The 26,206-nt window shown below is 53.5% G+C and overlaps 6 protein-coding genes across 6 annotated transcripts; 4 read left to right on the top strand and 2 right to left on the bottom strand.

Moving 5' to 3' along the window:
• Positions 1-175: 175 nt before the first annotated feature.
• On the bottom strand, positions 176-3,319 carry BGZ61DRAFT_413177 (uncharacterized protein). The gene is made up of 10 exons (XM_046243307.1): positions 3,161-3,319; positions 3,062-3,102; positions 2,986-2,995; positions 2,904-2,923; positions 2,713-2,844; positions 2,401-2,654; positions 2,224-2,340; positions 1,831-2,161; positions 1,671-1,768; positions 176-1,616 (listed from the first exon to the last, which is right to left on the bottom strand). Exons 1-10 carry the CDS (start codon positions 3,175-3,177, stop codon positions 273-275), a joined length of 2,364 nt encoding a protein of 787 aa, XP_046110134.1. The 5' UTR covers positions 3,178-3,319; the 3' UTR covers positions 176-272.
• Positions 3,320-6,119: 2,800 nt separating this feature from the next.
• On the top strand, positions 6,120-8,288 carry BGZ61DRAFT_342495 (uncharacterized protein; the record flags this gene model as incomplete). The annotated part of the gene is made up of 2 exons (XM_046239510.1): positions 6,120-7,908; positions 7,981-8,288. 2 exons carry the CDS (start codon positions 6,120-6,122, stop codon positions 8,286-8,288), a joined length of 2,097 nt encoding a protein of 698 aa, XP_046110133.1.
• A 994-nt stretch (positions 8,289-9,282) lies between these two features.
• On the bottom strand, positions 9,283-10,728 carry BGZ61DRAFT_342697 (WD40-repeat-containing domain protein; the record flags this gene model as incomplete). Its single annotated transcript, XM_046239532.1, has 3 exons — positions 9,283-10,389; positions 10,442-10,596; positions 10,668-10,728. The coding sequence occupies 3 exons, from the start codon at positions 10,726-10,728 to the stop codon at positions 9,283-9,285; spliced, it is 1,323 nt and encodes a 440-aa protein (XP_046110132.1).
• A 713-nt stretch (positions 10,729-11,441) lies between these two features.
• Positions 11,442-15,432, top strand: BGZ61DRAFT_138877 (S-adenosyl-L-methionine-dependent methyltransferase). The gene is made up of 7 exons (XM_046237263.1): positions 11,442-11,719; positions 11,807-12,030; positions 12,089-12,459; positions 12,519-13,546; positions 13,621-14,250; positions 14,302-14,598; positions 14,655-15,432. The coding sequence occupies exons 1-7, from the start codon at positions 11,642-11,644 to the stop codon at positions 15,099-15,101; spliced, it is 3,075 nt and encodes a 1,024-aa protein (XP_046110131.1). The 5' UTR covers positions 11,442-11,641; the 3' UTR covers positions 15,102-15,432.
• Positions 15,433-16,489: 1,057 nt separating this feature from the next.
• Positions 16,490-17,322, top strand: BGZ61DRAFT_561169 (uncharacterized protein; the record flags this gene model as incomplete). Its single annotated transcript, XM_046255805.1, has 1 exon — positions 16,490-17,322. The coding sequence occupies one exon, from the start codon at positions 16,490-16,492 to the stop codon at positions 17,048-17,050; it is 561 nt and encodes a 186-aa protein (XP_046110130.1). The 3' UTR covers positions 17,051-17,322.
• A 1,009-nt stretch (positions 17,323-18,331) lies between these two features.
• Positions 18,332-25,274, top strand: BGZ61DRAFT_490964 (FAD dependent oxidoreductase-domain-containing protein; the record flags this gene model as incomplete). Its single annotated transcript, XM_046250384.1, has 14 exons — positions 18,332-18,492; positions 18,554-18,608; positions 18,665-19,171; positions 19,225-19,410; positions 19,460-19,733; positions 19,764-19,854; positions 19,885-19,966; positions 20,003-21,111; positions 22,972-22,975; positions 23,116-23,547; positions 23,578-23,580; positions 23,611-23,639; positions 23,670-25,060; positions 25,129-25,274. The coding sequence occupies 14 exons, from the start codon at positions 18,332-18,334 to the stop codon at positions 25,272-25,274; spliced, it is 4,470 nt and encodes a 1,489-aa protein (XP_046110129.1).
• Positions 25,275-26,206: the final 932 nt, after the last annotated feature.

Here is a 26,206-nt window from a genome sequence, read left to right as displayed (position 1 = left end):
ACCACAGCTACCAGCTGAGCACGTATTGTTTTACTTTTCGAGATTGGAGCGATGGAGTGAGTGTTTAAAAGATTTGGAGTTACGAGATACAGAGAGATCCTTTACATAGAATACCCCACGGAGAGGAACCACGGCACAAATAGATGGTATTGATGACGCGCTTTTAGATAGACAATTTTGTTATACAATATTATGTCCTTTCCCCTTCTAAGAAATTTTCGTTGGAAAGACGGGACCGGGTGACAAATTGAGAAAGCGAGAAAGCGAGAAATCTAGAAACCATCCTCCAGCTCCATCATATCCTGATCTAGCTCTTCGTCGTAATCGTAGTTCTCGGCTGTGGCCTGGGGGTTCTGGGCCGCCTCCTCAAGCTCCTTGATCCGCTCCATATCCATCTTTTCCTTGTGCTCCTTCAGGTCTCTGGGGCCCCATGTGCTGATTCCATCCTGGTCCTTGGCTCGAAAGGGTTGTGCCATAGTCCTCAAGAACCTCCTCGCGCTACTGACAGCCATATCAGTGCTCAGGTTCACGTCGACTTCAAGGAGACCTTGATTGATCCACTTGGGCAGTTGTGTCCGCTTCTTCTGGAATCGACGATCGGCCAGGACCATGATCCCGTAATCGTCCTTGCCACGCAGGACTCGACCAAGACACTGCGCAGCGTGGCGCATGGCGTCGAAGGAGAGGAAGTCATTTTCCTTGATGCGGTATGTTTCCCGCAAGAATTCTAGTCTGGCCTTGAGGATACGTGACTCGGTGTACTGGAAGGGCACTCCAATACAGAGCACAGTCCGGCCGTACTGGTGATCAAAATCGATTCCCTCAGAAACCTTTCCTCGCGCGACGCAGAGAAGGACGGCTCCTCGCCCGTTGCAGCATGCTGTGCGATACGTCTCTAGAGCAAGTGACGTTTCCTGGGCATCGGGCGTCTCGACTAGAATGAGCTTATATTTCCATACTTCATCCAAGATTCCCATTCCCTGCCACATGCTGATGATGGATTCCATGTAGAGGTATGATGGAAAGAAAACGACCATGCCGTCAGGTGTAATTTTCGCAAATTCTGTCAATAGATTGCCGTAGTTCCGAACCACACTTGGCTCATTTCGGACTTGGAAGCTGGTTGACACTGATGCCTGGTCACTTCCTCTGGTGACGATCATCGGCAAGAACGATCGCCGAGCAAGCGTCATAGCGTAAGACTCCTGGATGACTGTCGTGAAGTCTAGCATCTTGGGGTATATTTCCAAAGGCGAGATGGTTCCGGATGTGATGATGACGGAATAGAATCTCTCAAACACCGGCCGGATGGCAATTGCGGCATCGAGGCAGGTGAAATGCAGAATGGGATTGGGCACTTCGGCAGTGTCAGACTCGTAGGGCTCCAGGATGAGAAGGAATCCTTTCTCATAGGTTGATACAAGCGTGGCAAAGGTTGCAACTTCCTGTAGTGGCTGGTAGTCCTCGATATTGGTGAGTTCGAGGGTTCTCACCAACGACGTTAGTCGTTCGGCACAGAACCTCAGTGGTTTCTTCTCTATGAAGGTGTGTTCCCTTAGGTGAGACAGGAACGACGGCGGCGTCTCTGAAATGACTTGACGGACCTTCATCCGCGTCTGGAGATGGGGTTAGAGTCGGTCTACTTTAAATAGAGAATCCGGGAAAAGTACCTTGAGATATTCGATAAATCGTTTCAGGAACGCAACAAAGTGTTCTGCTCTTCGGATGTTGCCCGGTACGGCCTCTTTGAGGAGATCTTCAGGCAGAGCTATGAAGTCATTAGTGACGCTCACACGCACAAAATCAGTGGGAGAAGGAGGGGGAGTGTACCGGGATTCGACATGAACGCATCTTCCTGGCGAGCCTCATCCGCGTCACGAAGACCCTGAACGAGTTTCTGATACTCATTCTGTAGCTGCTCCTGATCAGTCTCCCGCATCTGAGCGATCCGGTTCTCGAGATTTTGGGCGCCGCGAGTCGCCTTGCGCAATGAGTCCTCGGTAATATCAGTGCTAAGGGATTCGATACAGACGTTGTCGATGTTGTGAGCTTCGTCAAACACGACGATACAATCTTTGGAGAAGTCCCGAGATACTCGTTCCGCAATCTTGGGGTCGAGTAGGTAGTGGTAAGAGAAAATGACGACATTGCAGTATTGCATCTGCGAATGGTTATTAGCGACTCAAACATTTCGTTGGAATTGATGTGCCATGTGGTACTCACCATACGTCGGGCAGTGAAGTACGGACATTGCTTGTGCTCTTCACCATAGCGAAGGATGTCATCAAAGGACCAAACGCCATTCGGGATTAGATTGTGGGGTTCCAGGAGGTCAAGATTCTGTGTCCGATGAGTTAACCAGAGTTACAAGAAGGACATGGTAGTGTTCATTGTACATACGTCGTGGTAGACACAAACGTCCACATTCTCACCCCGATCTTTCTTCTCCTTGACGAAGCCAGCTGTGAGACTTCTGCACCGAGCATCAACAACTGAGCCACTCTTCTCCCGTTTTACGGAAGGATGAAGACACAAGTTCTTTCTGCTGGTCAAGCCAAGACCACGGAACTCTTCCTCGTAGCCAAGTTGTTCAGCCCGATACTTCATAAGAGATTTCAGCTCGACCAAGGCCTTCTCGATTTCTGACATGGTACCTGGGGGTAGTGGACGTGAGTAAACGTGAGGAGTGAATGTGGAGAGAGGGAAACGCACGAGAGCAGTAGATGAGCTTGCGCTTCTCTGGCATGTACTGCTGATAGGCAACAATTAGGGAAAGCAAGGATACAGTCTTGCCAGTGCCCGAAGGCATCTCTAAGACACAGTGACCCCCGGCATCTAGGGTTTCTAATTATTCAACGACATCAATCAGTCAACAGAACAGATGATGGAGAGGGATGGAATACTTTTGAGATCGCACATGTAGCTGCGATGGAATGGATGGTAAGCCCCTGGGACATGACACAAGTTGAACTCGACGAAACTCACGCATATTGCTCTGTTGCAAACCAAGTGGTTAGTCTCAATCAATAGCTGGAAGCGGGGGAGAGTTTCGTGGGCACACCTGGGTATATCTTGGGGTAGGGGAAGAGCACCGGCAGATCACTAGGGCGAGGATCAGTATGGGGCTGGCACATGCAAGAGGCGACCGGGGAGACCATACTCGATGTTGAACTTCATGATGGCGACTGAACAGGCACCGGGGCATGCCCTCGGTGATTTTCAGATGTGGCCGAGGCGAATGGTGGATCTGATGGGTGAACGACGTGATGCGTGACGGGCAGGCTCTGTAGGCAGAACCAAGCTGTCGCGAAATCACGTGATCACACGCGGCGATGTTGCAGGTGCCCGATAAGTCAGCGGTTTGCTTCTTTGGCTGGTGGTCTGTGCCCTGCGCCCAACCTGGAGGTGGAGGCTTGGTGGGGCTGCACCTCATTCACCACCTGTTTGGTACGAGCGCGAGACTCGGTGCCAGGCGCTGCCGGGCATGTACTGTGCGAGATACTTGGCACCCAATCCCAATGGAGGGTAAGATCTGGGACAAGAGATGTACGAGGTACGCGAGCAATCTAGTCCCGAGATCCGCTGTGGGCAATCTGGGTGGGGGCTACGACACCGTTGGTATCGGGAGAATACGTGGTGGGCCAGTTAGATGCAAGCTGATATCAAGATGACTAGCACCGGTATCAAGAGGTCAGACTAGTGTCAATGTGCCGGCGTCGACGGCATCGAGACTAAATCCTGGCAATTGCAAGCAGCTAAGCTGACCTACCATCCTCCGTAAGGGCAGTTGGTCGAGGCACTATGTCTGTCACCAGGCGGAATTGGAGATGTGGTCTTAGGGAGGGGTTGTGTTTTAGAGCAGGCTGGCAGCTCCATGCAAGCCTAGTTTGGCTTGTTTGTAGCTGGGCTAGACGTTTTACGGCTGACCCGAGTCCGTAGTCGTGAATTGTGGCGAGATCATTTGAGGAGACATGATGACGGACGAGCGTGACGACCACGCGCTCCTCCTTCCCCGCTCCGTCCCATGGCGGCAGCAGGTTGCAAATTGATAAAAGTATCGAGAGGGATTGAATCCGTGAAGGGTGGGCGGACGGTTCGATTAAGCTCGCGGCTTCATCTTGGACATCGCCAAGGGAACCCACTCTTTGGCGGGTATCCGGGGAACCAAAACGACGTCGGTCTTCGGGAAGGCCGACTGGTTGGACCCGCGAACAACAGAACGGCACCAACCCTGTGTCTCTGGGACGCAGACAAACCCTCACGTCGGTGACCAAGTTGCGCTTTGCAATGACCGTGTGAGCATGGAGTGGGCGTCATTCTCGACCTGGGGAGCAAGTTCCGTCGCTGGCACTAATGCAGTGGCCTCACTGACTTGGCGCCAACTCCACCACCTCCTTACCTTACCTCACACCTGGACTCACATCCTTGACGCATGGCCTCACCTCAATTCTCACCTCCGGCACCGGGACCAGGAGTCTTTTGTTTTGTTAAGAATGAGACGAGGCTTGTTCTCCGAGGGAAACCACCAATTATATAGAACAAAGACGGCATGGCGTATCTACCTGAAGACGGCACATTTTCACAGACTCTGTAGATAGATGGCCCAGGGTACTCTCTGCGTGGACGCTTTTCCCTCGAGACGGCCTGGGAGGGGCATACAGTGCTGGACCGCCGACCCGGCACAGTATCATCCAAACATGGCGCGGGCGGCAGGCACTCCCCGCCCATCATGGTTTCCCTTGGCCAACCGTGTGCCGTGGCCAGCGCCCTTTCCCCGCTTTCCACCCGCATTAGTCTTCTCCAATTGGCCCGTGCACCAAGCCATCAGCCGCCTTGGGCGTGGTCACTGGTCAGTCACTATCACTGCATTGCATGCGCCGCGGTCTCTTCTCTCACTGATCCTTGGCCGACGATCCATGGTGACTGAACGTCAATGGTTGGCCATGCATGGCTGATACAAGCACGTACGTCCCATGTGTCGTTTTGATGTGCAGACTAACCCACGTACTTATACAGTGCTAATCATTACCCTTCCACCACATAACACACCAACGCCCATGCCGGGACGAAGACAGGGACAGCCACACGCGCCTTATCAGCAATTCGCCATCTTCCAGTGACCCTCCGCCATTGCACATTACGCAGACATTGTCCACCACTACTACTCCTACCACCCCGACTTCCGTTCGTGATCCGATCTTCCCCTCCCTCCTCCTTATACTTTCTCGCCTTCTGCGTTCTGTCCACGCGACATTGTTCTTCCCCTGTGTCTCCCGTCATCGTCATCGGTCTCACTCGCAGTCGTCCCCGCAAATCAGGCTATCTTGGTATCCGTCATCCTTGCACAGAACGTGACAACGCCAGAAGCCACCACCAGTCGCCTCGGCCGTTTGCTGTCTGCTCGTCTGCTAGTCTGCTCGTCTGTTTGTCTACCCATCTGCTCGTTGCTCGTTTTCCCTGCAACACCATCTGCTTCCCTTCTAGGGACCGCCTCCTCTCCTCAATCCTCGTCCAACGCGCGCCATCATCACTGTTTTGTGTCCGCAGCTCTTGTAGCTCCGTCCTCGCATCACCGCATCTACTTTATCTTGCAATTCGTCTCACCACACAAGGACCAAATCTCTTGGAGCCTCCCCCTCCCCTTGTTCCCTCATCATCTCGTCCGGTCGTACACTAGGTCGCAAGGTCCGATACGGGACAGCTTCGTGCCGACCCTCTTTCGTCCCCAATCCCCCTTCCTTTGTCTATATCTCCAGTTTACACGGCCCATCCGGCTTGCTATTCCTCACGCTTGCTCCTCGTACCTGCTCCTCATCCTGGGCTCAGGCATGTGCGACAAAAGCCAGCCTGCAGTAAGAAAGAAGCTGTGTGCGTCTATCTCGTCTTGCCACTCCCTTGATCCGTAGGCCAGTCTTCTGACTCTTCTCATCCAGCATTTTGCGGCTAAAGCCAAATATCAACATACCCTCCACCAAGGCCTCACGTCTGTTTGACCTGCCCTGGCCCGATCGTCGCCTCGCCGTACATCCTTACGCACTATCCCCACCCGCGCGCTCCCCGAAACCGTTACCTACGCCGTCGATCGGACTTCGCTCAAGGCATTCGTCACGCCCGCTGATATGGCTACCATTGCCCTCCCCAGACCTATCCCGCCGCATCGTCCATCTTCAACCATCACACCGCCCCTTTCCCTTGAATCCATCAACTCCTCTTCTCCTGCACAATGTTCTATCCCGGTCCCGAACAAGCACATCCCGGTCTGTCCCACCGGACCCGCTCGTGCAGATGAGCCCAACACCCCACCACCATCGCCGCCGTCACCCCGGAGCCTCGACCGCTCACAACAGAGCTCTGCCCTTTACCCCACGGACGGATTCAAACGCCTTGACAATGGCTCTCTCTCCATCTTTGAGATTGACGCCAACCAAGTCTCCGAGGCCGTCGATTTCACGTCTCGCCAACCGCTACCAGATCCCTCTCTCGTCTTTCCATGGCTGCATGGCCTGCACCCTCAGAACCATGTGCAGCAGGCATTCTTTGCTGCGCGGAAACGCACTCTCCGAAAGACCCCGTCTTGTATCCGTGCAATAACTATTGTCAAAGCCGATGGTGTCCTTACATGCGCCCGCCTCAAGGGTGCTGTCGCACCGGAAGACGTTATGCAATCTGGCGAGGGCCCTGACTTTGTCGAGGCTGATCCCCGCGAGGGGTTCTCCGTCCGAAATTTCCAGATCCAGACCGCTAAAGTTGCCCGAACCTCGGATATTATTGTATACGGCCAGGATTCAACTGAGACGCGTAAACTGGCATGGGATATTGCCACTGGCCAGCAGCGATGGCGCGAGATGCAAATTGTCCAGGGCGTGTGCGCACCAGAGTACAACACGTTTGTTTGCACAAGCCCTTTCAGCGATTTTGAAGAGAATCACCCAGAAATCGTGGCAGTTGACTCGTCAGGGTGTCTCACGGGAAATGTCCTAGACTTTTTCCACCAGGAAAGACGAGAAATGTGGAACATGACAGAAGCTTCTGAGATATCCCACAATGTCTTTATGGGCCCAACCCCGGAGCCGGGCACCCCGGAGGAACAGCAGTTTGACATTTTGATTGAGTGCAACGATTTGGGCCGGCTGAATCCTCTGACCTTGCAAGTCATCGCCGAGAGCCCCGATGAGACCGGAAAGCAGCAGATGCTTGACTTCCCCTCCTCGGGTAGTATCCTCCCACCTACGTGGTCTCATTCGGAGGCTGACGGTATTCTCGAGACGTGTAAATGGATTTATCACCTTGCTCATGGTTCATACCCCCAACCAGACTTTGAGCCAAGAGACGACGTGGAAGGAGATTCACCCATGCCATCTGAACCTCAAATAACCTTCAACGTCCGTCCTCGGAAGATTCTCCTTCATTGTGCTGATGGTTACACCGAGTCGACGATGCTAGGCATTGCATACTTCAGCTATAGCACTGGGCGAGCTGTGCCCGAAGCATGGCTTCACCTTCACACTACTAAGAAGCGAAACTTCTTTGCCTACCCGACTGATGTGGCTCTTTTGACAGCAATCACCCCAAGACTACTTCGGGAATCCCCCGTCTGCGTTGGTATGAGTTTGACAGAAATTACTACACTTACTAAGGATGAACCAAGTTGGTTCGCTGGCTTGGATGGCTCATTCCCAAGTCGAGTCCTCGACTATATGTACCTCGGTAATCTTGGCCACGCAAATAACCCAGATCTCCTGAAGGCGCTCGGAATCCGTCAGATTCTTAGTGTTGGAGAGACTGCCATGTGGCGGGAAGGGGACATGGAAGAGTGGGGAGCAGAGAACGTCTGCGTGGTTCAGGGAGTTCAGGATAATGGTATCGACCCATTAACTGACGAGTTTTCCCGATGCCTCGAATTTATTGGTGAGTAACGGTGCCGAATCCCTGCCAATTATGTGCCCCTTGGCTAATCGATTTGCTTCTCTTTCAATGTAGATCGCGGAAGACGAAACGGCACGGCCACTTTGGTCCACTGCCGAGTTGGTGTCTCCCGAAGTGCCACAATTTGCATTGCCGAGGTTATGCGGGCCATGAATATGTCGTTTCCTCGCGCATACTGTTTTGTCAGGGCTCGCCGACTCAACGTCATCATTCAACCACATTTACGATTCGCTTACGAACTTTTGAGGTGGGAGGAGACGCTCCAGCGGAAAGGCAATGAAGACATGTCAGTGAAGAGAGATCTCGAATGGGGAGAGATCACACGAGCGATTGCACTCATGAACAGCCCTTACTCCAGGTAGATTCTGGATCCAGCAATTATGTCGGGGACATAGATATGCCATTCTGCGAGGGATAAAATCCTTCCCCCAGTTATCTTTGGGACGGACACAAGATCGTCACGGAATAGATTGGTCTGGAGTCTGTCATACTCTCCTTTTTTCTTTTTTCTTCTTCTTTTTTTTTTTGGGAATATTTTATATTAGTGGGGGCTCGCATCTCAACAGCATCAGGAGTGCTGCAAGACTCTTCTCCTCTTCTTCTGCGGGGTATGAAAGAGTACTTCATGGCTCAAGTCTTGTTTGACCGACAGATTGGTTGATCGTTATGGATTGGGGCCGCACCGGCGTTTTGTTTCCGTTTGGACGTGCTGGTCTTTTAGGGTCTCAAATGTTCTCTCAGGGTTTCGAGAAGTGTTTGTATCCGGCGTTTGTTGGCAGAGAAGGCTTTTGACCAAAGGAGGCGTCACATGTTTGGGATGTCGAAGCTGCGCTTAGGATATGATGATGAGATACGACGACAATGAAAGCCAAGGACGCTTCTTCGATGCTCAATTATTCACAGAGAGAGATGTAAATCCGTATAACGGCTATTTAAGATTAAGTTACCAAGTGATTGACCAAGCTCGATAAAAAGAACAAAGTCCCAGGAATCCCCTGCCGACCCGACGGCTTCCCGTATTACCACTACCAGGGGAGCTAGATCCAGTCTGAATAACTAAACCAGACGCCCTCAAGAGTTGTACGAGAGACAAAAAAGGGTATTTAAGATGACTGATTACATTACCCCAACGAAATAGAAATGACATAGCCCCACTGAACGCAAAACGCCTGTGTGATGCACTATCATCCTCCTCAATCAGGGGGATGGTTCGAAGTTGCAATAAGTACTGTCCAACGTCGAGATTGAGAACGCTCAACTCCCGTAGGTCGATATGTCACTCTTGTCATCTCCTTCGAGGACGCTGCAGACCGTGGTTAGTGTACTGCATGGCGAAAGCTCCAGAGACAGTATGACTTACGAAAACTGCTTGACCAAGTAACCCTCCCCGCCATGTTCCATATCGATGTTATAGACATAGAAGCCGCCGTCGCTAGTAACGACCATGACTTGGGGGCTGCTACTGCTCATAGCTACGACACTGCGCAATGGGCCAGCTGGTGATTCTCCCGCGGTCCGCGAAGGGCCTGACGGCGCTGTCGACTTGGGTATCTTGATGTAAGCAAAGTCCCTTAATGGTTCCCACATCTCGGTGACGGATTGGGGTAGATATGAACCCACAACCCCGGCAACCCCGCGACCCATAAGCTGAGATGAGCGACGCAGCATGCTGCTGAAGGAGCCGCTCTGCCTGCGATGGCCTGCACTGTTGTTACCGTCTCCAGTCCCGGTCTTATCAGCCCCGTCACTTTTAGGAGAGTCGGCCGCACTGTTCCCTGGTGACTCAGAGTCTTCGTGGCTTCGAGCTCGTGACCATCTGTCCTGTCGTGGAGAGGTGGGAGACTCAATAGGCGCGCCGGCTGGGGTTGTATTACCTGGAGGAGCTCCAAGACGGAAGATGTGGACCGTGTCGGATGTAGAGGAGATACAGAGAAGGGTAGAGCTGAGGTTGAATGACATGCTGTAGATGGTGGATGGGTAGGTCCCACGCCGGAACTGATAGAGCTTCTGGCCTCTCGGCACAGAGAAAACGCGAATGATGGTTCCTGTCTCGCTGGCTGTGGCGAGTAGAGTGCCCTCATTATTGAGACATATACAACACAAAGGTGACCGATGGGCCTCGATGACATTGACAGCCTTCAGAGTCAAGGTATCGAAAACGAGAACTTCGCCCGACGTCGGGGGAACAAAGGTAGACTGGGGAGGGGCGTGAGCAGGCCGCCTGGAATCTGCATCTTCCCGCGGTTTTGGGAGCGGATATGCGATGAAACAGTTCTCGGATGAGGGCGACAGAGCACAGATGGCTGAGGGGTTGGGGGATGTGGCGATGGTGTGCAGGAGGCTCATGTTGCTAATGTCGTAAAGATAAATTTCCTCCTCAAGAACAACAGCGAGGCGCTTTCGGTTCAATCGCACAGCTAGGACGGCGGACGGGAAGGTTAATTCGCAGATGACGGAGGCTCTCTGATGGGAGATGTCAGTCGTCTGAGGTTGCAGTGCGAATGGAGGCCCATACCTTGGTGTTCTGGATGATTAGGTGGCGGGGGGAGAGGATGAGGGCGACAAGAGAAGTCGAGAAGAGCATCTCGATGATGGCGATGTTGCCGTCATCGCTGCTGAATATTCGCGAGAATGGGTCGGTGTGATAGATTCGAAAGCCCTTGGATGTTCCTGCATGAGGGGAGGAGAAGCGTCATGGTTAGCTAAGACCGCTGTGGGATTCGGGAATGGCATAGACATACCAACGGCTAGGCAGCTGTGATCCTGGTTAAAGGTAATAAAGTTGAGTGTGGGATTGGCCATGATGCCGGAAGATGCGCGTACAAGCCGGGACCAGACGGGATGAATCGAGACGTGAGTGTTGCGCGGGCGAGATGGGTTGCCAAGTTGGTCGGTCGGTCAACGGGAGGCCGGAAATGAGGTGGACGGGGCAAGTTGGAGGTGGGCAGCGTTAATCGATTCGATTCGGTTCGGGCGGGCGTAAGCCGACGATAGAGGGCGCGAGTTAATCTGGGAAGACGACACCGTGGAGGGAACGTCAGGCGGGAGTGGTCATGATCCCGAGGGCTGCGAGGCTGGCGACGCTGGTAGGCGGAGCTAGGCAGCTGTCGCGAGGCTGGGGGCACCAGGAGGGCTACGCTTCGGTTGCTGTGGCCAGCGCAGGCGTCGAGGCGAGCTGCGCGCGTGGCTGCGCGTGGCTCCTGGAAGCAGTTGTGTCTGAGATCGAGAGGAGCAACCGGAAGAGGGACAAAGACACCGGTGGATGGTAGGAACGGCGCGGGCGAGAGTGAATGGGAGACGAACGACGGCTCGGCGAGGATGATGGCGAGAATGAGAATGACGGAGCTCGGCGAAAGCTGGTGGGGGTGCAAGTGGAGGCGGAGGTGGGGAGGGGAAGCACGCATGCAGCCAGCTCCTGCCGGCCTTGGGGTTTTCTGGCAGGCTTTGAAGGTACCTGGCCTTGCGCGCAATTTGGCGTATCCACCAGGTACCCTCAATTTCTTCCGTCGAGCGAGTGGGAGTGGGCTTTATTAGTCTGGAATTGTTGGATGCACATGTAAAAACCACGATTTCGCACACTCTGACTGATCTCTCTCACCAAGACCAAGATCCACCTGGTGACAAAAAGCAGCAAATACTCAGGAACGGCCTGACAAGGGCCATTTGCCCACCCTTCAGCCCGGGAATTCTAGCTGCGAACGTTTTCTCTCTCAAAATGGCGACATCTTCGTCGAAACTCACCCCGCCCCCGCGGCAGTCAAGGTCCCAGGCACTTGATGACCTGATCATGGGCGTAAGTTGGATCTTTACGTTGGCTGGAGATTTTCACTCCTTGACGCTCTTAGTCTTGTTCCAGTGGGTTTGCTGAGAAACTATACAGACAAATAGCAGCAGTATCGTCTCGAAGCGGAGCGTTGAGCGGCTCTACTATCCCCATGAGGCCCATTTCTTTCGCTACTTTGTCAACAAACTTCAGAGGAGGGCACCGCTCATTAACCGCGGATATTGGCTGAGACTGAGAGCCATTGATGTTGTTGTTCATCAGTTTCTCAAGTCATCGCCGTCTGATCGGAAGAAGGTTGTAATAAACCTAGGGTGCGGAAGGTGAGTATCGCGCCACATTTCCGAGACGAGGGCCACTCTGCTGATCACGCCTGGAAAGCGATGTTCTACCATGGCAGTGTCACGCTCGTTATGCAAGTGCATGCGAGAACACTGTATTCCTGGATATCGACTACCCAGATCTCATGCAAAAGAAGCGCGCCATCGTACTAGGAACCCCGCAACTGCGTGAGCTACTAGGCCCGAACCCGGTCATCAGCGAGCACGACACGGACCAGATACTCCTTCGCAGTGAAAAATATTGTCAACTTGGGTGTGATCTACGGAAACTCGATGCTCTGCGCCAATGCCTCGAGTCGTTTCTCCCTCTGTCAGAGTGCTCGGTTCTGTTTGTTGCCGAAGTCTCCATCACTTATATGGACACCATATCGGCTGATGCCCTTATCGAATGGGCGAGCTCAATTGGCCAAGGTTGGTACTATCTTGTATTACAATTCCTAAGTTTCGATCCTTGTACTGATACTTCTCAGCCGAGTTTTGTCTCCTAGAGCAGATTCTCCCTAATGGGCCCGACCACCCCTTTGCAAAAACCATGCTGAGCCATTTCAACAAACTCAACACTCCCCTCAAATCAGTTCACCAATATCCTACCGTGGAAAGTCAAAGGATTCGGTTCGAAGAGAGAGGCTGGCGTAGTGTTGACCTCTGGGACCTCTGGGAAGCCTGGAACAGTGAAGAATTTCTCAGCTCTGCTGAAAAGATGGCACTAGATGATGTCGAGCCATTTGATGAGTGGGAGGAATTTGTCTTGTTTGCAAGACACTATTTTGTCATGCATGCAACAGCGTCCTCGAAAACCAGCAAATCTTCTCAGAATCGAGTGCGCAACGACGTTCGTTATCCGTCCCTTGTAGAAATCAGCCGCCACGACTCAACCGCTCCCCGACGTCGATTCGGAGCCTCCATGGTAGTCACAAACCCAGAGGGACAACACTACTCCATGCACACTTTTGGAATGGGAACGAATGCAAGGGTTGCATCTTGTGATGTTTACACCCTGGAAGGGGCCACTGTGCCGTTGGAGATGTCTCCTACTGGACCATCTGCCAGAATGTGCCATACAATTACTGATCTTGGGTCATATGGCTTTCTTCTTGTTGGGGGACGAGCATCCCCAAGTAGCGTGTTTTCAGATTGCTGGATTCTCAAGAAGGACTCCAAATGTTGGGAGAAGACTGGAGATCTACCAACACCATTGTTTCGACATGCAGCTATCCGACTGAGAGACTCGGCCCTTGCGCTCGTGTTCGGTGGCAAGGTGGGACCGTCGCGAGTGTCACCGGACAATTTCCTCTTTCACCCCACCAAGGGCTGGTTCAAATGTGTCACGTCGGGCTCTGTCCCGAATCCTGTCTTTGGGGCCGTCGCTCTTACCTCATCAGAAGAGTCCCAGAGCAGCTCGAGGGTGTTTCACGGATTGTTGTCCGGTGGCATGACGCAAGATGGTACAATGAACACTCAAGCTTACCGGTGGAAACTTGACATGACCGGCCTTGTGGTAGGTTATTCTAGATCAACTCCCCCAATCTCGTGATTTAGTTATTCGAATAATATTCACTAACAAACTCTCAGCCGGCACTGAATTTCGAAATTATACCGGATCCGAGTAACCAAGCCGGTGCCTTGTCTGTGTTTGGTGCACAGGTGATTGAGTGTGGTTCATTCTCGGCTGTATGCGGCGGTGTTGGACAACACCCGTCTTCCCAAGGTCAAGATGTAGCATTTGTGTCTCTCTCAGGAGGGTTGCAAATTCACTTGTCAGCGCCGTCTGGTAATACCACTGATAAGTGGCCACTCATGGTCGGATCTTCCGTCATGTCCCTGAATAACCATCTCATCATTCTCGGAGGAGGCGCCACATGCTTTTCAATGGGGACGTTCTGGGAAACCGGCATTTATTCAATCGACACCTTAGGTGTTTTCCCATCGCATCTAAACAAATCGACGTACGGTGCCATTGACATCAGCTATGTGGATTCTCCCAAAGTTACGCACTCCAGCGCTGACCTGGCTGAACGAACTCGCACGGCGGAAAAGGTTACTATGACGACAATCCCCAGGGTCCGGTTGAATTCGGACTCTGACTTTAAGGAAGTCTTGCGGAACAGAAAACCAGTCATTATTGAAGGCCTAGACTTGGGTCAGTGCGTGGAAAATTGGACACCGAAATACATGGTTCAGCGTCTGGGCGAGAAAAAGGAGGTGAGTTACTCCTCATGGCGACTTCGTCGCCAGAAAAGCTAATGAGACTAGGTGGTGGTTCATGAGTGCCAATTGGACACGGAGAAGATGGACTTCAATTCCAAAAACTTCCGCTACGTTACGGAATCCTTTAGAGCGTTCATGGACAAGGCTAGCCATGGTCAGAGGCTCTACTTGCGCTCCCTCTCTGAACAGAAACCATCAGAGTCACCGGCCAACATCAACGTCGATTTCCCATCGTTAGCAGAAGAATGCGCCCTTCCAGACGAGCTCCATCACGTCAGGGACAATTTGTTCAGTTCAGTGCTGAGAATATCTGGCAGGGTGAACATGTGGTTGCACTATGATGTGAGTTGGTTTCTGACTGTCCGAGATATGTATGGCAAGCTTATGCCTCGTTCTAGGTCATGGCCAATGTCTACGCACAAATACGAGGCTCAAAGCGGATGGTGCTGTTTCCGCCAACCGATGTCAGTCACCTGGCATTTGCGCCTGGTGCCTCGAGTTCAAGCCTTGACGTATTTTCTGCTCTAGAGAAGCACCAGCTTTCAGCCACTCACCCACATGACGCTGTGCTGGGCCCAGGCGACGTCTTGTTCCTGCCACCAATGTGGTTTCACACAGCAACACCCACGGCGGACATGAGCGTTGCGGTCAACTTCTTTTTCCGTGACCTACATAACGGATATTCATCTGGACGCGATGTTTATGGGAACAGAGACCTTGCGGCTTATGAGAAGGGAAGACAGGATGTGGCCCGAATGGCCAAGGGTTTCGAACAGCTCCCCCATGAGATTCGCCAGTTCTATCTGGCGCGACTCGCGGATGAGCTATTGAATGAGCAGAGATAGTTAGCGGCCGAAGGGTGCCACTGTGGTTATTTTGAGCCCACTGGTTCGCCAAATGAGGCGCTCGAGATAGCGTATTGTGTGGATGCGAAACATAGTGTCGGTTCCATTGTGAGGGTTGTCTTAGTCTCGAGACTTGGGGGAATGGAGATAGCGCTACTGGAGGATACGAACAAACCTGTCATGTGGAAGGGATGGGAATTGCTGGGGGAGGGTTTGGGTGGTTTGGATAACGACGAGAGGAGATGGGTCATGCAACTGGCATACACATGAGGCGAGTAAGCAAAACCAGGACCTGCGTAAAGAACTGTTCCGATGCAAAATATGACGTTCGGTTGACGGCATAGCGTGCAAGATCTACCTAATAAAGCGAAAGGAGCGGCGTTCTAGCTCTATCATCCTGACTGACAGCGACCAGCACAGGGGACAGGCACCCGACGGGTAAAACGTCCGGGCGGAGCCATACTGAACGCCTGGGGCTCGGACGTCGCACGGACTGGACTGGCTCTTAACTTTTCCCACACGCAACTAGCGCATCGGTTGGGAGAATGGGGCCGATTCCTGGGGCTTCAGGGACCGACGGCCAAACCAGTTGTCGTAAGCGTTGACCCAATCAACAAGGTGTGGACGCGTTAGTCTTGCAGCAGGGCGCGGCGCCAACGGGAATGGTAGGACGCACGCTGAACCAACAAAAGAAAGGCGAAACGAGGGTTTGGGAGGGATGGATGGACCCAGTATTCTTGGCTTGGGAAAAGATGGGTGCTATTGTGGTGAGGGAGAGCAAGGAAAGGAACTGGGAAGAAGGAAAGGATATCGTCCGACTTAGGGAGATGAACATTTCCTCATCTCATCCCCATTGCCAAGGACTTGGTTGGAGGCTGGAATTCTTCATGGTAGCACAGGGCAGGGCTTTTGAGAGAACAGGCAGGGGCTTTGTGGAGAAGGACAGGCATTTTTAGCCAGGAACCGGGGGCAGAGTCGCTTACCAGGGCGAGCAAGGATAATGGCTGCGAGGCCTGTAGAGCTGAGGTCTCGACCTCGAATGGACGTCGGCAGTTATGGTGCCTTGACTGACACCTCGCGCGCGGCCTGGATGGCGCTGTGGACATCTCACGGACTGTAGTGTGCCCAGTGGAGCGAGCATTGACGCCTCGTTCGTACAGTAAGAGAGATATTGGTTGGAAGAGGGAGGTACAGTAGGGAGGTAGGGAGGAAGGGATTGCTGCACAATGACACCATCGAGGCTGTGTGTATCCGCCCGTGTTGGGTGAGCTACTGGGGCGTCGCGCTGGGGCGGCTCACTAACCCCCCTTGCGAAAATCCTCGGCTCCCAAATAAGCACGATGACGACCGGGTGAGATCCGAGCGATCGATCGATAGTCGGAGAGATGATGGATGGCACCTCTCGGCGCGAAAAAAAAGTGCTACGCTGCTTTGGGGGCGTCCGCCTTGCCTGTTCCAGCTGCGGGTGCCGGGTGTCGCAGAGCTACCTACCTGAGAGACACCACCACGGCAGACGAATTCGGGGAGAGCACTTGGCTGAGACGTCTTGTCTTCCGACCCTCCCACACAATCCCACAATCCCACACAATGCAGGACGCGAGGACGCTGCTGCAGTCGCGGTCCCAGGCGCAGCATCGCGTTGGCCGTCCCACGGAGCCATCCTCCTAGGACCTCTCCCGCACTTTATGCCACCAGCAGGGGGGAATAAGGACGGTGACGGTGATCGACGTGTGATCACCGCTCCCGACGACTCGACGACTCGACGACTCGACAGCTCGACGACTCGACAGCTCGACAGCTCGACAGCTCGACAACAACGTGACAATGATGCTGGGACCCGGCTGCCAATCTGTGAAGGCGTTGGTTCATTTGCAATCTCCCGACGAAGTGGTAATTGCCGCCATTGCGGGTTGTGCACTATCTCGTCAGCCCGCCACCACCACGACTGATGCTCCACTATGCCACCTTTGATCCATCCAGGAACGGGACGGGACACAAAAGCGCCATTGATTTGCACAATTGTTAGTTGGCCGTGGCCGGTCCGTGTGCAGACATCAAGTCACCGCGCGTCCATGTATGGCCGACCCCTTCCCTGGCGTCTTAAAACCTCCCGGGGCATGATCCTCCAAGCGAGAGACACCGCTAGAAACGTAGGGCGAGGCACATTCTGGATGGATGGACAAGTGGCAAGCTAACAATGGCGCTTTGGGCGCGTTGGGTGTGCGCGGCGAGTGCTTTCTTTTCCCCTCTCACAATCCCATTGTCAGCGTCGTATCAGGGCCCCGAGTGCTTTTTTGCTTTCCCCATTTCCTCCCTCTGCATGCCGAGTTTTCTTTGTTTTTCTTTTTTTCTTTTTCTTTTTGCCCGGCGCCACATCCCCGATTTCGCATACCTCCCTGCCTCGCCTCTCGTCACAGCGAGCACAACTCGCGAGCCTAAGGTGAGACATACAGCCGTTGCTGCCCGCCTGATGCCTCCCTCCCTGTAGCGTCCTCGATTAGGATGTTTGGCCTCGAGTCTTTTGCCTTGCTCGACTCCCACACGTTGCGTCTGTGAATGCCCCTGCTCCATCCAGTTCCCCATCTGTTCCAGCGTCAACAACACCTTTGTCGTGGGCCTTTTCCGTCTTTGTTTTCGCCTCCTCTGAGGCCCACCACATGCAAGTCAAACTTTGTGGCAGGTTTAATTTAGGTCCACTGCAGCCTGAAATGACCAAGTCTTGCCGTGCTCTCGGTGTATACACCACAATGGAATTAGCAATGCAGAGCACAGCAGCATTGCTTAATTAGCGCGTCACCTTACCCCCGCCAGGGCTTACTCCAAGCCACCGGTTGGCTTGTATCTACTGTCACAACGCCTCAATCGCCTCCATTGGCTACTCGTGGCCCAAGGACATCCTATCTACGAATACACTCCAAGTCCTGACGCGTCCCAACAAGTGCCAAGGGAGAACTAGCCCGCCCCATGTCACACGTCTATCTAGAGCTCGACGTGCAGGGGTAACGGATCAGCCAGGCGAGCTGCGCCAGATGTGGGAGATACTCCCGCAGAAGCAAGGCGCTCGTGGTGGGACAGGACGTTGCTGCATGTAATATTAGTAGTTAAAGAACCTGCTCCGTCTCCATCTTCGTGTCCCATCCCGTTCAATCAAGTAAGAACTCCTCCTTCGTCTCGGCACGGTCACAGTGAAGCATTGGGAGCTGTTGGCCGACGACAGGCTGCTCTCCATCATGTCATCCGAAGATCTTTTCCGTCAGTACCGCGGACAAATAGTCCCCCAGGACTACAATGCCGGCTTCGTAGCTCTCAGCTACCTCGTCAGCCTGGTTGGCGCTGCCTCGACTCTCGAGTTGATTAACAGGCGGACGGGCTCTAGGGGTCTCTTCAACCAGTATGGCAATCCTTACCTCAACACCGCCTATCCCTCTGCCAGACTTGCTGACCCAAACCAGCTTGTTGCTCGTGAGCTCAGCCATCACCATGGGCGGAATATCCATATGGTGCATGGTGCGTAATCCGACTCGTGTCTCCCCTCATCCCCTCCAAATGCTCACCCTCCACAGCACTTCATCGGTAACCGGGCCATCGACCTCGCCGACGGACAGGCACAGCTACAAGCTGCATATTCAAGTGGTTTCACTGCCGTATCCTTCTTTGTCCCTATCATCGTCCTCCTCGCCGCTTTCCTCGCCATCGGAACCAATAATTGCGTTTCCTGGTGGAGGGTCACGGTCGGTGGTATCCTCTGCGGCACTGCCGTCTGTGGCATGCACTATCTAGGCAATGCCTCTATTGCCAACTACACCTGTGTATATCGACCCGCGTACGTCATTGGATCTGCGATCATCGCCGTTGTCGCCAGTATTGTCGCCCTGGCCATGTTTTTCGTCTTCAGAGCGACTTGGGCAGCATCTTGGTGGAAGCGGGCTTTTTCAGCTGTGATCCTGGCCGGTGCAGTCTCTGGAATGCATTGGTGTGCCGCCGTCGGGACACAATATAGACTGGTCAAAGTCAAGCCAGAGGGTAATGAGCCTTCACGTAGTGCCACTGTTGTGGTCGTTATTTGCCTGGTCTGTAACCCCGTTGTCTCCGCCTGATGTCAAACTTCCTAACTTTGACATAGTCACTCGGCGCCTGTTTCATCATCGCTGGGTCAGCTATCCTCCGGGCAAGAAACATGAGAAAAACCGCGCTCCGTGCCCAGCAAATCATATTGGGTGCTGCCGTCTTCGACAAGAGTGGGAGAATCCTAGTTAACACAGACGGAATCATCCCAAGCACCGTGGTTACAGACTCGTTTTTGGAAAAGGTAAGAACTTAACTTGGCTCTCCTTGATGCAAAATGCTGATCATAATAGCATGCGAAGGAGGGTTTCAACATCGGCCATCCTCTCTTTCATTGGATGTTCCACGCCTCTAGGAACTGGAGTGCGATTTCCAATCTGATCGGTGGAATGAGACAGCACCTTGCGCAGTTGCCGCATTCTGGCCGTGAAAGGGATAGAGGTGACATCCAACTCATCAACGATCATGGCGAGATGATCGATGATTATGACATCATATTCCGAGAGCTCTTCTGCATGGCGGCCTCTTCGCTAGCCGACCGGCTGAGAGAGCATATTACAACTATGGGTGTGCTCTGGGACGAGATTTTACCAACAGGTGCTACCGGAAAGCGACCGCGCGGGCCCTTGCAGAAGAATGCATCGAGAACTTCTAATTCGGACGTTGGAGATACTCAATCAGAGAATCAGTACGGAGCCGACATGGAGAAGGGTCCAAGTGTTTGGGAGCCGGACTACGGGCGTGGTTCCTTGATGTTCTTGGTTCGCCGTATTGAGACAGATCGCGACGCGGAACGACTGGTATCTGCCGGGTATCGATTTGCGGAACCTCATCAGGTCAGTGATATCATCCGGTCGAGCATGCAAATCAAGTCCCAGGGCTTCGATCAAAAGCTTCGGGATATGGCCACATACACGACCCGACAGCACAAAGCTCCTCCAGGCGTGCATGTGGGATTCTTCGCTGTTCGAGCTCGACCTAATTCGCTCGGATTTGAAATCCTAGTGCGAAGGGGTGCGCGGAATCTGCTGCCGTCCATGGCACTTCCTATGCAGAAGCTCGAGGAATGGCAAGTGCAATTCCTGAGGCAGTTCGAGAATCTGCCAGTACCCAAAATCGTTCGGCTACTGAGCGAGAGAGACTCCTCGTCGTGGGATCGCGATGAGGGCGAATTCGCTGGACAGTTATCAGAGACTATCGGGGCGCTTCAAGAGTGGAGTCAGGAACCGCTGTTTGATGACGCGACTCTCACTTCGACGGTTGTTCAAATGCCATGCGGTGGTGACGACAGCCCGGCTCAGTCGACTATGATTGTGATGCGCCTAGTGATTCCAATTCACTCGGTGTTATCAAGCCCCACATGCGAATTCGTCCCTCTGATCTTTTTTAAGATGCACCAGGTCCCGACGAAGTTCCATCAAGAGTTTACACGAGGCGTTCATCAAGAGTTTGGACCTATTGTCAAGAGAATAGAAGATCGGCTGGGAGAGTCTGGGAACAATACCTCGAGTTTGCCTTCGAAATTCTGGCCATTTAGACATTCAGATGCTTCGCCCAATGGAAGCTTGGAGAAGTCGAAGATAGCTGAGAGACGGCGAGGTTCTTCACCCGACTCAGTCCGGACCGGCTCGACGATCAACCTTTGCCCTTCGAACAACATCGACCGTACCCAGTCAATAGATTCTGGGGACAATTCGACAATGTACCCCGGCCAGGTGGATTCGCCACCAGTGCCACCGTCTTACGGGGGCATCATGGTGTTTCAAGAGATCAAGATCGACATTGAAGAGACTGTGAAGGGGAGCGCAGGGACGAATCTGGTGAGTACCAGAAGTCAGGACACGATTTCCGTGGATCACCCAAATAGCAAGATGTCGAGAACGGCGGATATCGAGATGCGGCCAATGGGACATGTGGGAACCAATGTTGAGGCCGGGGGTGGAAGGTCCGTCGTCCCTGGCCTGCATGGCGGCGATGTGAATCAAGTGGCAACATTTGTAGATGTGTTGTTTGCCGAGTGTGTTGAAGGCCGTTGAAGCGAGGATCGGTTGAGCAGGGTCAAACATGACTGGTCTTTTAGTGGACACCTCATCCCTCTTGCTCGTGCTCCTTGAAATACCCCGCGGGCGCAAGATTTGAGAGCGGCTTTGTTGGTACATATTCGATTCAAAAGAAAGGACATGACGATAGAGGGAAGAGGAGGTTAGACCGGCATCCCGCGGGTTTGTTATTATGCGGGCAACTATTAACAGGGAGGGACGCGGCGCTGGTGCTTTGCGAGATTCATTGGCTGCTTGCCTTGGCTAGAAAGAGATATCCAGCGTGGCCGTGGTGATATTATTAGGATAATGGCTAATTAATCCTCTTTGCGACAACGAAATGGTGCAAGTGAAAGCCTATTGATTGAGTGCGACTGGATGTGGATGTAAGTCCCGTTAACGGAAACTACAGTAGGGGAGGGAGAGGGAGAAGGAGAGGGAGAAGAAGAGGGAGGTGGAACGAGTGGTGCCGCCTAGGTAGTTTGGGGGAGGGGACGAGGTTTGGGGGTTCGGGTTAGTAGTCACTTGCAGAGGAATTATCTTCATAATCGGCAAGCTAAGGAGGTAGGTAACAAGGTCAGGTTCTGTTTATCTCTGGTTGGTGGGAAAATGCAAAGAGGACCCCGAGCAGAAGGACCCCGAGCAAGAGGCAGGAGGCATGTAGTTAATTACCTGCACCTGCCCCCAAAACCACGATAAATGGGAGAGAGAAGGAAAGAGGGTGAGAAGTGCGGCTGTTCTCGGCCAGCTGCTCCTGCCTCGGTGCCACATCTCCTCCGTACGGATCCACAACACGGCGTACCTAGGTACTAGGTAAACGGAGGAATTACAGCACAAGAGTACCTACCTACCTTGGTACCTACCTACCTACCTAGGTAGGTACCTACCCGGTCCCAAGCAAATAGGACGGAGAATAGGGAGCAAGGGCAACCGCGAAATGCAGGGCACTGGCCGGGAGAACATCCGGAAAAAGACCCCCAAAATCCCCAAAAAGATTGGCTGCATCGCATGGCACGCATCGCATGGTACCCCCAACTTCCCCAACAGAGGGAACCATGTGCCGCTTTGCTACGGCTCCACCGGGATACCATGTCAGATCGCATCTCGCCCAGTTCCACTGAGTCCGGGCCACTCTGTACGGCAATTAATTGACCCATCCATGGGCCGGCATTGGACCTCGTGATGCCCTGCGGCCGGAACCCAACCCATTGTCCACGATCCCCAATCCCACCCGCGGGGATTACAATTGGAACAATGGGGGAAATGGGCCAATAAAAAGCCGAAATTGAGCGGCAAAAAGGAGGCCGAGCGGCTTCGGAGCATACCCAGCTTCCGCTAGAGCACACTCATTATTCCCCCACAGCCCACAGTCCACCATCCACCATCCACCATCCACCATCTACCACCCACTATTACCCACACCCGGGCGGCGCCCACCACTGGCAATGGGCTTTTATCCCACCCTGTCGTCATTGCCCATTGCGCGGTTGGCGTTGCATGTGTCAGAGTCTTGGAGTCGATAGGCAGATCCATCAAGCCCAGTAGACCAGTACTTCCACCACGCCGCCCATCAACCGCCCAAGCACATCGAGGAGTCGACAACGCGCCGCGACATTTTTCTTTCCTCTCTTTTGCTCCGCTTCTCCTCCTTCATTTCTTCCTTCTCCTCCTCCTTCTCCTCTGTCGTCCTACTTTCTCCCTCGAGCTTCGTCCTTCTCTTAGTCCTCGACATCCCTTTCAGCACCTATACATTACCTCCAGCCCAGGAGGGTGTCAGTCTGTTGGACGTGTCTGTGGAACTACCTCCTCCGCAGCAGTCTAACGTATCGCACTCACAGAGCTCTATTCGTCGACAGGCCCATTCGCCGCATTCACGGGCTCGTCTGGGCGCCCAATTGAGTGGCCGGTAGAAACCTCCAGCGCCGGCTCCAGCGCCCACACTCGAGTTCGCCGCCATGTCGCCAATCGCAGGTGCGCGATCCGGCGTCATCCGTCGCCTTCTCCTCCCGGGTGCCGTCGCCACCACCGGCGCCGTCCTCCTTTACAGCTACCGCCCTCGAGATATCCCCGGCTCCTCCTCCCCGGCGGTCCCACCACCCACCTTCGGCGCAGATGGCAGCTTCAAACTCCCCCGTTTCCCCCGCGTCAAGCCCCGCGACGAGCAATTGGCCGACCTGCGAAGGAGCTCCCAACCCGAGGCCCCCGAGTATGACATGCTCATCATCGGAGGCGGTGCTACCGGTGCCGGCGTGGCATTGGACGCTGCCACTCGTGGCCTCAAGGTCGCTGTCATCGAGCGCGATGATTTCAGCAGCGGCACTAGCAGCAAGAGCACCAAGCTCGTTCACGGCGGCGTGCGATACCTGGAAAAGGCCGTCTGGAACCTTGATTACAGCCAATACGAGCTGGTCAAGGAAGCCCTCAAGGAGCGCAAGTACTTTTTGCAGACAGCCCCTCATCTGAGCTCATGGCTACCCATCATGCTCCCCCTCGACAAGTGGTGGAAAGCTCCTTACTACTGGGCCGGCACCAAGTTCTACGACATCCTCGCCGGTAGTGAGGGTATCGAAAGCTCGTACTTTCTAACCCGCAGCAAGGCTCTTGAGGCCTTCCCCATGCTAAAGCAGACTGACCTGGTTGGCGCTCTCGTGTATTACGATGGTGCCCACAACGACTCGCGAATGAACGTTTCCATCGCTATGACTGCTGCTCTCTACGGTGCTACTGTTGCAAACCACACCGAGGTCACGGGTCTCATCAAGGACGACCAGGGTCGGCTGTGTGGTGCCAAGGTCAAGGATTTGGTTGCAGTCAAGGATGGACGTCCCGCGGAGGAGATTACTGTGAGGGCCAAGAGCATCATCAACTGCACTGGGCCCTTCACAGATTCTATCCGCAAGATGGACGACCAAGATTGTACAGACATCGTTGCCCCTTCTTCCGGCGTTCATGTTATCCTCCCTGGTTACTTCAGCCCAGGCAAGATGGGCTTGATCGATCCCTCCACATCCGATGGCCGTGTCATCTTCTTCCTGCCCTGGCAAGGAAACACCATTGCAGGCACTACCGACTCCCCGTCGACTATTTCGCCTAATCCTCTGCCCGACGAGAAGTCAATCGAGTGGATTCTGAGTGAGGTTGGCCACTATCTCTCCCCTGAGATCAACGTGCGCCGGGGCGATGTCCTGGCTGCCTGGTCCGGCATCCGCCCTCTTGTCAAGGACCCGAAGGCCAAGAACACCGAGTCCTTGGTTCGCAACCACTTGATTGATATCTCAGCCTCAGGTTTACTCACTTGTGCTGGTGGCAAATGGACCACGTACCGCCAGATGGCTGAGGAGTGCGTCGACGCGGCGGTTGGGGAGTTTGGCCTGAAGCCTATGCCCGTCAATGACGCTCCCCGCGTCAGCGGCACTGAGATGATTGACGATGGTGCTATCCTTGATGGTACATGCCAGACGCACAAGGTCCGCCTTGTCGGTGCGCACGGCTTCAGCAACACCCTCTTCATCCCTCTGATCCAACACTTTGGAGTCGAGACCGAGGTCGCCAAGCATCTGACTGAATCATACGGCGATCGCGCCTGGACTGTCGCTGCGCTCTGTAAGCTAACTGACAAGCGATTCCCTGCTCGTGGCGAACGCATCTCTCATTTGTACCCTTTCGTCGACGGCGAGATTCGATACGCCGTCCGACACGAGTACGCCCAGACTGCCGTCGACGTTCTGGCCCGTCGCACCCGGTTGGCCTTCCTCAACGCCCAGGCTGCGCTTGAAGCTCTTCCCAAGGTCATCGACATCATGGCCGAGGAGCTGAAGTGGGACAGTCGCCGGCAAGATCGCGAATGGAAAGATTGTACGTGTTTGTTATACATCTCTGCCTAAAGTGGCTCCCCCTTTGCTAACACCTGATCTCTCGTTTAGCTGTTGCCTTCCTGGAGTCGATGGGCCTGCCTCAACCCATGCTCTCAGCAACGCGTAAGCAGGTCGAGCAGGGCAAGATTGACTTTGCTAGCTCTCTCGAGTGGAAGATGTACTCTCGGCATGACAAGCCCGTGGAGGAGGAGTAGGAGAAGAAGCGCGGGTGCCTAATGAGGCGGAACAAAACCACAGCAGGGGGACTGGGAGACCCAAGACATGAAGGAGAAAATGGCGCATGCCACACATAGCACATACTGGCAAATACACATACACAAAGCACGGATGGAGGCGGCATGGAAGCCACCTTGATGGACTTGGTCCTATCCGGCACAGACAATGGTGGAAGAAACGAACGGGCGTCGTCTTTCGGGGTTTCAATCAATCAAAAGATGGGCCTTCACCAATAATGAAGACAATTGACACACTGCTGTGTACTTTTTGTTGATAGTCAAACATCTATATTCAACACTAATAACCCTCTCCTGTGCCATCGTATTGGGTCCGTTGTATTTTTATTTCACCTTTGACCTACACTACCCATTTACCATTCCGAATCATTTTGCTTGAGTCACACAAATGTACATATGTACCACTACGCTCGTCGAGCACCGTAATCATGTGGAGTAGGTTATGAGATCTAATTGTGCGTGGGAACCACGTATTTTGACATTTAGACATTATGCCTAGAGCCCGTCCTCTTCTTGAGGAGGGGGCCTCGAGCTATTTCGACTCTAGACAGTCATCCTTGACATTTTCCCTTTCATTCCAAAAGTCCGTTCATGTCGTAAGACCGAGCCCGTAGGCAGCCTTTGCCTCGCTCGGTCACCCACCCAATGGGGAAAATGCAGCCCCTTGTCGAAAGCCCCAGATGCGCGGCCTGGTGCGTACACACAGGACCAAAGAGTCTCGCTGTAGAAGAAAACAACCAGAACACCCAAAATAAACCACACGTTCCACCAGATGGAACTAGAATATTACACAAACGCCTCGCCAGCGACAGACCACCATGCCGTTTATGCCCTGTATGTAACCCGTATATGCAACATGCGATAGCCATAGTAAAAAATGATTCGCAAAAAAA

Source organism: Ilyonectria robusta (genome assembly GCF_021365365.1).
Source record: "Ilyonectria robusta strain PMI_751 chromosome Unknown BGZ61scaffold_3, whole genome shotgun sequence".
Classification (NCBI taxonomy): Eukaryota; Fungi; Ascomycota; class Sordariomycetes; order Hypocreales; family Nectriaceae; genus Ilyonectria; species Ilyonectria robusta.
Note: the sequence above shows the minus strand (reverse complement) of the source record. Positions and strands in the feature narration are given on the sequence as shown.